This window comes from Scyliorhinus canicula, chromosome 7, assembly GCF_902713615.1.
Source record: "Scyliorhinus canicula chromosome 7, sScyCan1.1, whole genome shotgun sequence".
Lineage (NCBI taxonomy): Eukaryota > Metazoa > Chordata > Chondrichthyes > Carcharhiniformes > Scyliorhinidae > Scyliorhinus > Scyliorhinus canicula.
The window spans coordinates 30,737,775-30,753,393 of record NC_052152.1 but is presented as its reverse complement, the minus strand read 5'-3'; the positions used below and the strand labels follow the sequence as shown (position 1 = coordinate 30,753,393).

General features: G+C 45.9%; 1 protein-coding gene across 1 annotated transcript in view; it reads left to right on the top strand.

Moving 5' to 3' along the window:
- urb1 (URB1 ribosome biogenesis homolog) overlaps positions 1-15,619 on the top strand; it is a 112,955-nt gene that overhangs the window by 62,373 nt on the left and 34,963 nt on the right. Inside the window, exons 22-28 of the mRNA XM_038801679.1 lie at positions 2,083-2,947; positions 4,934-5,138; positions 6,574-6,760; positions 6,870-6,928; positions 8,301-8,491; positions 14,600-14,710; positions 14,794-14,857. Coding sequence (XP_038657607.1) covers positions 2,083-2,947; positions 4,934-5,138; positions 6,574-6,760; positions 6,870-6,928; positions 8,301-8,491; positions 14,600-14,710; positions 14,794-14,857 — 1,682 coding nt within the window. The remainder of the gene's footprint in view (positions 1-2,082; positions 2,948-4,933; positions 5,139-6,573; positions 6,761-6,869; positions 6,929-8,300; positions 8,492-14,599; positions 14,711-14,793; positions 14,858-15,619) is intronic.

Genomic DNA, 15,619 nt, shown 5'->3' with positions numbered 1-15,619 from the left:
TGGAGGAGGGGGCTGAAGGGTGGGTCAGTAAATTTGCTGATAACACCAAGATTGGTGGAGTAGTGGATGAGGTGGAGGGCTGTTGTAGGCTGCAAAGAGACATTGATAGGATGCAGAGCTGGGCCGAAAAATAGCAGATGGAGTTTAACCCTGATAAGTGCAAGGTGATTCATTTTGGTAGGAAAATTTTGAATGCGGATTACAGAGTCAACGGCAGGGCTCTGAGGAATGTGGAGGAACAGAGAGATCTTGGGGTTCATGTCCACAGATCTCTGAAGGTTGCCACTCAAGTGGATAGAGCCGTGAAGAAGACTTATAGTGTGTTATCGTTTATTAACAGGGGGCTTGAGTTTAAGAGCCGTGGGGTTATGCTGCAACTATACATGACCCTGGTGAGACCACATTTGGAGTATTGTGTGCAGTTCTGGTCACTTCATTATAGGAAGAATGTGGAAGCATTGGAAAGGGTGCAAAGGAGCTTTACTCGGATGCTGTCTGGTTTGCAGGATAGGTCTTATGAGGAAAGGTTGAGGGAGCTAGGGCTTTTCTCTTTGGAGCAGAGGAGGATGAGAGGCGACTTAATAGAGGTTTATAAGATGATGAGGGGGATAGATAGAGTGGGCGTTCAGAGACTATTTCCTCGGGTGGATGTAGCTGTTACAAGGGGGCATAACTATAAAATTCAGGGTGGGAGATATAGGACGGATATCCGAGGTAGGTTCTTTACTCAGAGAGTGGTTAGGGTGTGGAATGGACTGCCTGCTGTGATAGTGGAGTGGGACACTTCAGGAACTTTCAAGCGGTTATTGGATAGGCACATGGAGCACACCAGAATGACAGGGGTGGGATAGCTTGACCTTGGTTTTGGACAATGCTCGGCACAACATCGAGGGCCGAAGGGCCTGTTCTGTGCTGTACTGTTCTATGTTCTATGTAAATTGCCCCTTGATTGGAAAAAATAAATTGGGTAGTCTAAAAAAAAATTTAAATTAATGGGTCTATTAAGGCCCCGTTTCCTTGCCAACCAGTATTTCCACTCCGCATCTGTGCAGGTCACATTCACCTGGAGCATGTCCAAGCCTATATGGTGTGCCCAGGCCAGGAAAAGTGGGTGGCAGGGAGTGATATTTGAACTCTTGAGAGACTCACACGCCTGTAGTAACACCTAGGTCACAATTGTGGCCGCCGGCTGTCTCCTGGAGCGATTGGTCCTCTAGAATAAGGGCAAGATAACTGCCTGTTATAAAAATAAAGAAAAACTTACCTGGACCCTCTATCTGTCCGTCTCTGTCTCCTATCTATCGCTCTATCTATCTCTCTCTCCATCTATCTGTCTATTTCAATCTCTTTCTATCCATCGGTCGTTGGGTTAGCAGGGCCATTTAAGGCTGCCAATCTGTGAGTGAGCATAGAATCATTGAATTTACAGTGCAGAAGAGGCCATTCAGCCCATCAAATCTGCACCGGTCCTTGGAAAGAGCACCCTACAAACCCACACCTCCACCCTATCCCCATAACCCAGTAAGCCCACCCAACCTTTTTGGACATTAAGGTCAATTTAGCATGGCCAAGCCACCTAACCTGCACATCTTTGGACTAGGAGAAAACCGGAGCACCCGGAGGAAACCCACGCAGACACGGGAAGAAAGTGCAAACTCCGCAGAGAGTAACTCAAGCCGGGAATCGAACCTGGGACCCTGGAGCTGTGAAGCAACTGTGCTAACCACTGTGCTACCATGCTCACCCCTGGGTTTCAGCCTCAGAGACTCATAGGGTGATGGGCCCACTCCCTGGCCTTCAATTGGTCATCTCTTTAAAAAGGACCTTGGGTGTGTCTGGAGCATGCCTTGAAGGATTGGGACCCAGAACTGCCCCTTGCTTTCTCGATCGGTCAATCAATCGACTTACCAACCTGTCAGCACCCTTCACTCTGAAATTTGGCATTCCTGCGATGATCCTGATAAGTGCAAGACAAAAAACTTTGGCCTAATGTCTCCCTTCCAGCGATACTCAAGTTCTGTACTACCAGACAATTGTTTCACTGTTGGTGTTGTGTCTTTAATCATCCTCTATTAATTTTAGGTTCTGGAAAGTATATTGTCGGCAATTTTTAAACACCCGACACTGGAGCAGTGGTTCTTGTCTTTGGAATTACAGACTCCACCACTGCACAGCCTAAACCCCATCAGTTTCAAAATGTTGTCAGCCCTTCTTACTTCTGCCACCCTGAACCTCCTCCAAGAGAGTGCCCCGACTTTGCAGAGACTTGGCCGCATGAATGTGGTGTTAAGTTATTTTAAAGCAATAGCAGAAGGTATATTGAAAGAACTTGAAATGAGGAAGATGACCAAGGCGGAACCATCGGTGGGGGATAAGAAGTCCTTACCTTTAGAGGGCCTGGAGATTTTACATGGCTCCATGGATACAGCTCGAATCAAAGAGGTTGTGACATCTATGTTGGAGCTCCCGGAACAGTTTTTGGTTATTCAGCGTAAAGCTGAGAATGGAGCTGATGGAAAGAAAGAGTTAAGCCTGTATGGAAAGGCTTTGGTCAAACTCCTGACAGAAAATAACCAGGAGACTCCAGGCCGAGGCGAGCTCATGTTGTCCTGCAACCATTTCAGTGCTTTAGGAGCACTCTTGCAGTCCTCTAACAGTGAACAGTTGAAAAAGGTTCTTCTGGGAGCCCTGGAAAAAGAACCAATCTTCGCACATCTCGTCAGAGCAGATGTATTTGCCTTCTGCTTGGATCACGTGACTGAAACTTCCCTCTCAATTTGCAAGTTCCTCATTCAGCATAGTCGGACTCACCTTTTGCAGTTGGAACTTTGGTGCTTAGATGCAGGAAGAATTAAATATCTCCGAAAAAATATGGGAGTTTACCTTTCACTTCTTAGCACATATCTAAAGTACCGAGGAAAGAGTGACTATGCCCGACCAAAAAAAGGTGATTAACTTTTTATTATGTATTTTATATATATATGGGGAGATTTTGAGCCTGCGCTAACCGTGCGCGGGATCAGCGGCGCAGGGGTAACCCCCTGTGAACATCGAAGTACACTATTCCCACCGGAGAGATCGCATTTCCCGGTTTTCTCCGCCCCTCGCCCGCGATGAGGTTCACCGCCTTTCATTTTAATAGACTTGCATCAATTTAAATCTTACTAGCGGGCTCCCCGCCACATGATTCCCTCACCCCCTCCATGAAATATTAATTCCTTGTCGACTTGACATCATGTCAGCTAGGTTTATAACAGGTCTGGCCAGACGAGAGAAGCAGTGGAGGCGATCTCTCCGGGGACGCAGAAGTAATTATAGCCGGGGGGGGGGGTCAACCTGTGCTATGGACAGTGCCAGGAGCAGGCCCTAGTGGGGATAGTGGGTGCATTGATGTATGGTTGGATGAGGTGGGAAGAGAGTAGACGCTGTGGGTAGGATTTGGTGGAGTGCCAGCGATACTTCCACGGTGTAAGTTGGGAGGGATGTGGTTGGTGCAATGCCGGCAAGATTGTCGATTGTGGAGGTGGGTGAAATACCGGCGAGGGTTGTCAAGGGTGGAGGGAAAGCCCCGACACCTCCAAGAAGGTGGCCGGGGGCCGTTGGACCACAGCACTGATCGAGGCACCCTTTAAAGATGGCTCCCGATCTCTGTGGAGCTGGTTCCCAGCTATTTGAGGCCCCATCAGAGTGATGACGTAAACCACACCCACTCCTCATTTTCTCTGAGAGGCTCCATATTTGGAGAGAAATCTGGTTTAAACGATAAAGGAGCAGAATAGGGTCATTTGGAGAGGAAACTGGTTTAAACGATATTGGAGCAGAATAGGGTCATTTGGAGAGGAAACTGGTTTAAACGATATAGGAGCAGAATAGGGCCATTTGGCTCATCAAGTCTGCTCCGCCATTAGATCATGGCTAATCTCATCTTGGCTTTAACTCCACCGTCCTGCCAGTTCTCCAAACCCTTCAACCCATTACCAGTTAAAAATCTGTCTAACTTCTCCTTAAATTTACTCACTGTCCCAGCATCCACTGCACCCTGGGGTAGCGAATTCCACAGATTCCCAACCCTTTGTGAGAGATAGTTTCTCCTCAACTCTGATTTAAAATTTGCTACCTCTTATCCCAGAACTATAGCCTCTTGTTCTAGAATGCCCCACAAGAGGAAACATCCACACCACATCTACTTTATCCATATCTTTTATCAGCTTCTAGGCCTCTGTGTAACTGGAGAGTTACACACCAGTTTTCAGTCTGAGCCTGACAAATTTTGATATGATTCCGCCCATGATTTTCTATTACTGTACTTCCCCCACCCTTGCCATTCTGTTTCTCTTACCGGGGTAGGGGGGGGGGGGGGATTAAAATGGTGACTGTGGTGAAAATCTTTCTAGCTCCTTTGTTGCTATTTAACATTTTGCTGATGCCACGATGGAAATGTTTTATTTGTTATTGACAAATTGTTGCTGCAACCCCCTGCCAAAGTGCCATTTATCCTGATGTATAAAGTGACTCGCTTTTCTGACCTCTAACCCTCAGAAGGTTATGAGTTGGGGGTGAATGAGGGATGTAGTATGCCCTGCAAACTTTGCAGCAGTTGACTGCTGTTCTTGTGTGTAAGGGGGTGTCGATGTAGCTGACCTATTGAATTGTCTCAAGCTGTAACTTCTCAAGCTGATGTTTTTCTTGGCTGGAAAAAAGTGAACCTTCAGTTATAAATCTGTTTAAGATGTTTATCTGAAATAGGAAGTGGCTTCAATAAAAATGGACCACAGATGAACTTTTGTTGTGCCTCAGTCGTTACAGAAATAACAAAATGGAAAATTGAAGCAGACCAGTATTAAATTGACACCTTTGTGACATACTTAGTAGGACCACGTTATTCACTTAACTCTTTGGCAGGGTATAAATATGTCGTCTTGTCCTAATTTAGTACTTGCAGATGTCCTGATGGTTATCAGACAGACCATGTGGAAGAAACTCGTGAGCTCCATTACATCAGATGATCCATCCAATGAACTTGATTTACAGATGCAAGTACTTACCAGATTAGTACAGCTAGTGTCATCACGTGAAGATGTGTCATGCATTATGGAACAGCTACCCGCAGTGCTGGAGAAAACAGCAAATCCTTCCAGGTAGATTCCTTTGTTTTCTTTCCAACTACGATGTGCATTTACATAGTGCCTTTCCTGGAGAAAAACATTCCAAAGTAACAGAAAACAAACAATACTGAATTAAGGACGAAGTTAGTCGGAGCCTGCCTAAAATTGGAAAATGGATGTTTAATGGCTCTTTAGAAAAGGAGAGCAAAGCAGGGTACAGAAGTTGAGGGGTGTAGGTCCATGCACCTAAAGTCACTGAATTTCCAATATTCTTGTCAGTGGGTTATGTTTCTCGGTTCAATTGCATTTTCTGCCTCATTGAAGAGGTGGGAGAGAAGTTAATGATAATAATAATCTTTATTGTCGCAAGTCGGCTTACATTAACACTGCAATGAAGTTACTGTGAAAAGCCCCTAGTCGCCACATTCCGACACCTGTTTGAGTACACAGAGGGAGAATTCAGAATGTCCAAATTACCTAACAGCACGTCTTTCGGGACTTGTGGGAGGAAACCGGAGTACCCGGAGGAAGCCCTCGCAGACACGGAGAATGTGCAGACTCCAAACAACAATGACCCAAGCTGTGAATTAAACCTGGGATCCTGGAGCTGTGGAGCAACAGTGCTAACCACTGTGGTGCCCACAAGTATTATTAATTTTTGCATCAAACTAAATGATTCTAAACAGTTCTATGGGTTCTTATCTGTAATTTTTCAGTTTGAAAGAAGGAATCAATTAATTGCATTATTGCAAAAGGAGCAACTTTTATATGTCCCTTGGCATTTTACAGCCAATTAAATATCTTTGAAGGCTAGCCTCTGTTGCGATGTAGGAAATAAAGAGCAGTGGCTTTGAACGCAGCTAGCTCCCACTAACAGCAATGAAAAGGACGACAGATAATTTGTTTTGGGTGTCAATTAAGAGATAAATGTTTACCAGGACACAGTGAGAATTCAACCCCCTCCCACCCACCACTCTTCTTCGGTGTAGTGCCATGCACTAAGGTGGTTTGTGTCCACCTCCAGGGGGCCAGACTTTAACATCACATCCAACAGACAGCAGCCCTGCAGTGCAGTGCTCCTACAATGCCAGGTTTACGTGCTCAGATCCTTGGAATGGGACTTGAGCCCGTAAATTATTGACTCAGAAACAAAAGCACAACCCACTGAGCAAGTTGTTGACAACTTCAAACGGCAAATGAGAATTTAGCTTGCTTTATTCCAAAAACACGTTTGTAAATATTGTGTTTTTCACAAACTCTACCTTGTAGCCCTCGTACATTTACATAATCATGGAATATTTGGCCGATGTGAGCGGCACATGTTTTTGTGAACTGCAAAGGCATTTGGTGTAGCACTGCGGCTATATGCATTTTTCCAAGTTCTCTAATCAGTTTCTCAGCTCCCATTTCTCGTCTAACTTAAAAAAAAATTAACGGGTTCTGTAAAGTAAGTGTAATTTAATTGCAGCTGGACTTTGGCGGATGCAGTCTCCTGTGCACTGGGGGAATACCCTGCGGACCAACGTTCCTGGAGAAAATCCCTACTAAAGGCCTGTCTGTGCTGGATAACAGTTACCTACAGCAGCAGCAAAGTGCAGGAGGAGAACATGAAGGAGACTGAAATGACAATGCTGGGCAGATTACAGGAACTGGTGGTAAGTGATATGTATCTTTACTCGGATTCAACCAGCAATGATCAATTGTGTGGGACTTCCAAACCGCTGCAGCCAAACTTGTTTCCATTGTCTTCTGTCCTATTTGCAGGTTTCAATTGGTGAGGTCGACCCAGATGATTGGAGCAGTTTTTTAAAGAAAGGACTAAAGTAAGTTGAACTGTAAATTCATTTACATTTAAATAGTACTAACATTGCAGAAATAGTAGGTATTGATAAGGAACAGTCCTTTATAATTGTTAAATGGTACACTTTGCGATACTGCACATTGTTAACTCCCAGATTCTGGCTATCATTTGAGTGAGTGCTGAGTGGACATTGATGGTCTTGCGTGAGCGTCGAAGGTCAAAGGTAGAGAGAGCACGAGAAGAATGAGAGAGGAGTCAGGGAAATAAAAGCAAAATACTGTGGATATATATTGGAAATCTGAAACAAAAACAGAATGGTGGGAAAACCCAGCAGTTCTGGCAGCATCGTAGGGAGAGAAAGCAGAACTAATATTTCGAGTTCTCACGACTCTTCATCAGAAATAATCAGAGGGAAAATATTTGATTGCGTACTGTGTAAGATGGGGTAGAACAGAATAGAGCTAAGGGAGATTGCAATACCGATGTAGCAAAATTTCAGAGCTAGTGATAGATGACCCACTGGGGAAGGAGAAGGGAGGGTTTCTGCAAAGGAACAATTGAACAAAAACGGAGAATGCTGGAAAAATTCAACAGGAGTTAGAGAAAGGTGCAAGACAATGCAGATGTGGAAGCGGTTAGTGAACGTTTTCTTGGAGCATAATTTTACGTTCCACAAGCAGGTTCTGAGATTGGGGGTGGTATGTGAAATTGCACTGATGGTATTCCCTCTGGGTCCCTGCCCGACCCAAACTGGTTGCGATTTTACACTAGGCCGGGCTGGACAGGGCCACGGATAGGAAACCACCCTTGCTCCAATTAAGGCCCTTAAGTAGTTACTTAATGGCCATTTCCTGCCCAGCCTCAATTTTTAGGCTCACAGGCAGGTGACAGCTCAGTGGCCGGGAGGAGGAGAGGAGGGGGGTGGGGGGGTGCAAAAATAATTTCAATCTTGGGCGGGAAGGTGAGTGGGGGTGGGGGGGGGGGCTCCATCAGAAGCCCCCTTCTGACTGGAGGCATCCTTTGCTAAAGGCCCAGTAACCTCCTGATCTCCCTAGCGACCCCTGCCACTTACCCATTCTCTGGGACCCAGTGCCAGGCAGCTCTCTGCAGTGTAGGAAGAAAGAAAGAAAGACTGAGGAGTGAAGTTCGCAATCTTGTAGAAGACTGAGTTGGAGCAGAAGATGGCGCAATAAGTTTTTGTTTTTAGACATTGAAGCCGCAAGGAGGAGAATGCATGAAGGGTGACTTATTTGGAGCTTAGGAAAGGAAATTTCAACAGAGCATCATGCACAATAGAACGGATAAAATAGAAAACATTATTGCACAAGTCAGTATCCTTGTAAACAGTTCTAATTTTATTTCTGCTTCAGATGATTTCTCTCTTATAATGGCAGGTATCGCTACAGAGATTGGGCATTTATGGAAGCCCTCCATAAATTAATACCAGTGTTATATGAGAATGAAGATTTGGCTCAACATTTGATCCCACTGCCTATGATTCATGTGATGGTAACAAATCACTCCCTGTTTCTGCCAACCATGCTGGGGGCCAGAGAGGATCCGGATGAAAATGCAAAAGCAAGAGGTATGACCAGATGCAGTGACCCCTGGGATAGGGACTAGAAGGATCATCCATAGTTTTCTATCTTGAGATGCCTCTTGGAAGTATGTGTTTGTACATAAAAGGGGGTAAATAACTGCTAGCATCACTGTACTCTGGTGATTACCTTATTTAATCACTAAGTAAATAAAATTATTTCATAATTTTAAATCGTCCCAAATGGACCCAAGTGGTTTACAGTAGCAGGTTTCCAGGCATGCTAATGACCTGGAACTCACTGCCTATGAGGATGGTGGAAGCAGAAGCAATCAATGATTTCTATTAAGACCCAGGAGGCTTGAGTAGGTAAGTAAACGGTAGTTTATTAAAGTCAAAGGAAATGGCGCTACGGCAGCATACACACACAATAAGTCCCCGTTAGGATGACCAGAATATCAGTCCCTGACCAGGCTGCTTTTCTCTAGTTTAATAACGAGCCCCAGCTGGACAAGCCTCCGCCCACTTACGGGAAAGCTCGTATTCCACAAGTGTCATGGAGAGATCAATTAGGGTATCCCCATAGGCATCATGAGGGTTACTACAATTTCAAAAGGAAATTGAATGGACACTTGCAAAAAATAAATGTGACGGGCTACAGGGAACGAGCAGGGGAATGGGGACTGACTGATTGCTCTGTTACAAGCTGCCATGGACTAGACAGGCCAAATGGCATCCTCCTGTTCTGTAAATAACTATATCCCTTTTAAATATATCTTGATTCTGCACCTGAATTTCTGGGGCAACGGATTAAACATTAAAGTTATAAGGAAATTATGGCACAGAATGGGGCCATGCGGCCCAATGACTATAAGACGTGGAAGCAGAAGTATGCCTTTCAGCCCAACAATTGGTCTGCCGTTCAATGGGATCATGGGCGTGAATTAGGGGCGGCGATATCCGCAGGCACAAATCCTATAACGGCTGCTAAATCTCACAAAAGGCCAAAAACGGGATTTGCACCAGCGAGATTTCCAATCGCGATCTTCCCAGTCCCCCCCTGATAACACGTTGCAGGTCCACGCTCAGGAATTGCATGAACCTGATTAACATGAATGTGATCCATTACCATATATGTAGCATGGTTAACGTCGGATCTCCAGCCCTCATCGAATCTTCCAATCCACCAGGCATGATGTCACGTCAGCGCGAATTACTACTGCCTTTAAAAAATGGGAGCCAGACTGTGCCGCATCTGTGCCATGTCTTTGCAGACTTGGCGCCACATGGCAGCGGAGGGCATCCGCTCCCTGAGGCCATGAAGGCCACATCAGCCCTAAACCTCTACGTCACATGGTTCTTCCAGGGCTCCATGGGGGACCTTTGTGGAATGGCACAGGCATTGCCCATGTATGGATCCATAGGGCGATGGATGTACTGTATGCTAAGGGCTCTGACCTGGGCAGAACGAAAGAGCTACGGGCTTTGGGGGCATAGCTGGTCTCCCGCAGGAAGCCATCTACTCATGTAAATCTCCTTCATAAACTGTAAGGAGATCCACTCCCTCAGTGTCCAGGTGGTATGTGACCACCAGATGTGCTTCATGCACATGTGTGCCATTTTCCAGCGAGCATCATGATAGATGCATCTTTGACTAGTTGCAGATCCCTGAAATCTTTGAGCGACACCCCAGGCAGGGATGGCCTGTTGGGGACAAGGGATATCACCTCAAGTAGCGTCTAATGACGCCAGTGCTTAACCCACAGACCGCTACAGAGGCCATGTGAAGCTCACAATGCGACCCAATCTGTCATTGAGCGATGCATTGGCCTGTTAATGATCCAGTTCTGCTGCCTTGACAGGTTCGGTAGCACCCTACGATACCGCCTCCAGAGAATTTCCTGCATTGTCATGGTCGGCTGTGCCATCCACAACCTGCTCGGCAGCAGAATGATGAACGTCCTGAGGATGACCTCAAGGAGCGGCATGTGCCCTCAGACGAGGAGGGCGTGCAGGCGGGGGACGAGGAAGAACCCGCTGAGGATCCTGAGGATGGAGGCCAGGAGGGTTGCCGGAGCACATGGCCAGGAGGGCTAAAGATGCCCTCATCACCTCCCGCTTCATGGAGGAGAACAAGCTTGCTGTCTGGCAGCGTGACCCCCCCCCCAGGGCGTGGTGACTCCTGGGCAACCAGGGGATGAAGATACTGAACATCAGGGTGCTGGGGCAGGGGAGTCCTTGAGCGCTTGCTGCCCAGTCAATGCAGGAGGGTGATGATGACTCGCAGTGAGGAATGGTCTGTGATGTTGCTCAGCTGTTGCTTATGTCTGACTCCTTTCTGTCTGCTTCCAGCACACTGACTCCCAGCTCGTGTCGGAATGAGGTTCTACCCTGCATTTTGTTTTTTCCTTCGCTCTGGTGGGGGATTAGGGGCGAGGATCTATGGTTCATTGAATCATGCCTGAGTCCTATCACAGTGAAAGAAACATTCTATAATAATCGGTATTGTCACAAGTGAGCTTACATTAACATGCAATGCAGTTACAGTGAAAAGCCCCTAGTCGTCACGTTTCAGCGCCTGTTCGGGTACACGGAGGGAGAATTCAAAATGTCTAAATTACCTAACAGTGCATCTTTTGGGACTTGTGGGAGGAAACCGGAGCACCCGGAGGAAACCCACGCAGACACTGGGAGAACGTGCAGACTCCGCACACAGAGTGACCGAAGCCAGGAATCGAACCTGGGATTCTGGCACTGCGAATTGAAATGAAATGAAATGAAAATCGCTATTGTCACAAGTAGGCTTCTAATGAAGTTACTGTGAAAAGCCCCAGTCGCCACATTATGGCGCCTGTTCGGGGAGGCTGGTACGGGAATTGAACTGTGCTGCTGGCCTCCATTCAAAGCCAGCAATTTAGCCCTGTGCTAAACTAGCCCCAGATTTCTCACTAAGACGGCCTGTCAGCCCGCTGTAAACAGTTGTGTCCCGCTGGGGAGAAGTGCCATGCCACTGAGATAAAAGCAAATCACTGCGGATGCTGGAATCCAAAACGAAAGGGAAAATGCTGGAAAATCTCAGCAGGTCTGGCAGCATCTGTAGGGAGAGAAAAGAGCTAACGTTTCGAGTGCGATGACTCTTTGTCAAAGTTTGTTGGAGGTTTGGTGCTGGGGCCCTACAAGGTGGCAGCATGTGGGATCGAGGTGATATTCTGAGGGATATTGGCAGGGTGGAGTGCAGGCAGGATTTACCCTGGCAGAATGGAATAAGTCATTCATCTTCTTGCGACACTGAACCCCCTCCTCTTGTGCAGGCTGCTGGCATTGACCAGTACTGTCACTGTCTCCCAGGCGGGATTCGTAACTTTGCTGGAGGTCTCATGTCATCTCGAGGATATATTGTTGCCTGCATCTCCTCCACGGCATCCAGCATGGGTGAGGGCCCTCACCATGAATTATGGAGCAGGTTTCGTCTATGCCATCCTCTTGGCTTGAATGAGAGCAAGTGCTGTGGAGCCATTTAAATGCAGATCCCGCTTCATTCAAGTGCTCAGATGACCCCGAAGCAAGAAAATCATACACTTCGCACCTCAGGTTTTTCATATGGGTGGGGTAAGAGGGGAGTGGAAAGAATTTCTGTCCAACTTGTTCTTGAACATACTTCGCAACCCAGCTTCTACAGCCCTCTTTGGTAAAGAATTCCACAGATTCACTACACTCATGAGAAAAAATTTCTCCTCATCTCTGTCTTAAATGCCCTCCCCTCTGGGCCGAGACTCTCCCACAAGAGGAAACATTGCTCAGCATCTACCCTGTCGAGCCCCCTGAGAATCCAATGTGTCTCAATTAGGGGCAGCACGGTAGCATGGTGGTTAGCATAAATGCTTTACAGCTCCAGGGTCCCAGGTTCGATTCCTGGCTGGGTCACTGTCTGTGCGGAGTCTGCACGTCCTCCCCGTGTGTGCGTGGGTTTCCTCCGGGTGCTCCGGTTTCCTCCCACAGTCCAAAGATGTGCAGGTTAGGTGGATTGGCCATGCTAAATTGCCCATAGTGTCCTAAAAAGTAAGGTTAAGGGGGGGGTTGTTGGGTTACGGGTATAGGGTGGATACGTGGGTTTGGGTAGGGTGATCATTGCTCGGCACAACATAGAGGGCCGAAGGGCCTGTTCTGTGCTGTACTGTTCTATGTTCTATAAGGTCGCCTCTCACTCTTCTAAATTCCAATGAGTACAGGCCCAACCTACTCAACTTCTCATTAAAAAAATCCCTCCATACCCGTTGAGTTCATACTTACTCTCTGTAGAGGAATCTATTCTGCTCCATCCTGGTAGCCCTGAAAGTTTACTCCCTCAAGTGCCCATCCAGTTTCCTTTTGAAATCCTCCATTGTCTCTGCTCCAATCACCCGTGGGTGACTTACCAGATCACTAACAGACACTACATTAAAAAATTCCTCCTGTATCTGTTGCCCAAAACCATAACCTAGTGTTCCCTGTTTCTTGTGCCATCAGCGAATGGGGACAATGTTTCTTTGTTTATTTCATCTAAATCTTATCCACCTCTATCAAAGCTCCCCATAATCTCCTTGCTTCAAGAGAATAACCCCAGCTTCTCCAACCTAATATTGTAACTAAAATCCCTCATCTTTGGAACAATTCTGATAATCCTCCTCTACACCCTCTCAAGACCTTCACATTCTTCCTAAAGTGTGGTGACCAGAATTGCATTCAATGCTCTAGCTGTGGTCTAACTGGAGCTTTTTTTTAAAAGGTCCCGCACTTTGTACTCAATCTTCTATTGATAAAGCCCAGGATCCCATATGCTTTGGTGACTGTTCTCTCAATATGTCGTGCACCTCAAAGATGTATGCACACTGCACATTTTTAGAGCTGTGCCATTTAGCCTATTTTGTCGCTCCCTATTCCTTATGCTAAAAGGCATCATCTTGCATTCTCTGCAGCAAATTCCATCTGCCACTTTCCTGCTTATTCTCTTAGCCTGTGCCCTGCTTTGGTCAATTGGCATAAACCAATATCCAGGTCATTTATATTTATCAAGAAGAAAGAGGGTCTTAGCATTGAACCTTGGGGGATACCGTGTCCACTATCTTCTAGTCTGGAAAAACATCTAATTTACTGCTGTCTTTTGTCCTTCAACCAATTTTTTATCCAAGCTGACAGAGCCTCAATTTCCATGAGCCTCAATTTTGTTAGCCTTTTGTGTGGTACTTCATCAAACACTTTCCAAAGTTGCAAATAGACAACAACCATTGTATTCCCTTCATCAACTTTCTCTGTTACTTCATCGGAAAATTCAGTTGGCGCCCACCCTCCCACTGCCGACCAGCCTACGAGGAATGCTCCTAAAACCTTTTGGTGAACAAGATTGTCATATTCTCATGATGTTCCCTACGTTAGCCCACGTGGTGCAGATTTGAATGTTACATTTTTGTCCTGGATTCTCATGTCAAGAGTAAAGAAAATTATTGTCTATCCACATAACAATTCAAATCATTATTCTAGACACTAAATTCGATCACACTTTCATCTCCAGGTAATCATAGATATCATAGAATTTACAGTGCAGAAGGAGGCCATTCGGCCCATCGAGTCAGCACCGGCTCTTGGAAAGAGCACCCTACCCAAGGTCAACACCTCCACCTTATCCCCATAACCCAGTAACCCCACCCAGCACTAAGGGAAATTTTGGACACTAAGGGCAATTTATCATGGCCAATCTACCTAACCTGCACATCTTTGGACTCTGGGAGGAAACCGGAGCACCCGGAGGAAACCCACGCACACATGGGGAGGATGTGCAGACTCCACACAGACAGTGACCCAAGCCGGAATCGAACCTGGGACCCTGGAGCTGCGAAGCAATTGTGCTATCCACAAGGCTACCGTGCTGCCCTGTAACACAACATTACCAGAGTCTCTCATTGTAGTGCATTCAGTACTTTCATCCAACATACAACCTGGTGAATTCCCATTTGCTCTTTGTACAAACCCTATATGTCCTTTCCAAGATTCAGTGCCCAAAACGGAACATGATGACGTACAATGTGATTATTAATGTAATTTGGTACATTGTGCAACAGCATGAAACAACACCAATTTTAAAGACTTTACATTTTAAATTTTGTGATTCTATTTCTGTAGATGCTCTACTTGATGTGATACTGGGTTTGGTCAGACATTGTCCATCTGTATGCAACAGCAGTCATTTTGGTGTTTTACTGGGGGCTTATGGAGCAACACTCAGTGACACAGGTAAATCTCTTACTTCTGTGTTTAAATTACACAACTGGACAACAAACATGATCATTTTGTTCTTACTCTTTTCCTTTGTAAAGATCAGAAACTGATGATGATCCTACAGTCTTATGAAAAAAACAACATAAGCCTTGCTGAGTTCAGGTGAGCACACTTTCATTTTGCTCCACATGTAATCTGCATTACGATAACATTGTAACCAGCAGAATGAAAACCAAAGTCTTCTTTTTTTAAGCACCTCATTACTAACGCTATTTAAAAAGAACGGATTTGTATTTGCATAGCACCTTTCGTGACCACAGGACTCCGAATGTATGCGCACTCTTGTGCGCACTCTTGTAGATGAATGCAGTAGCTAATCTATGCACAGTAAGATCCTACAAACACCAATTCCCTTGCACAGCAATGCTGAGCAAATATGTCCTGAAATCACTGTTTAAACAATAACATTTTGTAAATGGTGGACCAGCATCCTTGATGTCCTGCGGCGACTGAGGTATTATTCCAGAGAAGGCTCCAATGTAATCACTGATCTCTGTTAAGTTAGCTGATCTTAATTGGAATAATGTTAGGGGAGCTGCAATTTACTTCAGTGATCCAGGGTGAGCGATGAGAAAATTCTTAGATTCCCAACTGTGGTAACCTTTCTCTGGAAATACTTGTGTTGGGTGATACTGAGCAGCGTAACCATGCCACCTCTCGGGGTCAAGTACTTGACCAAAATTCACTGTCAAAAGCCCATGTGAATAATGGCCAGTTGGGCAAAGTACAGAGGTGGGGTGCTTATATGGAGTTTGCACTTTCTCCCCGTGACTGCATGGGTTTCCTCCGGGTGCTCCGGTTTCTTCCCACAGTCAAAAAATGTGCAGGTTAGGTGGATTGGTCATGCTAAATTGCCCCTTGCTG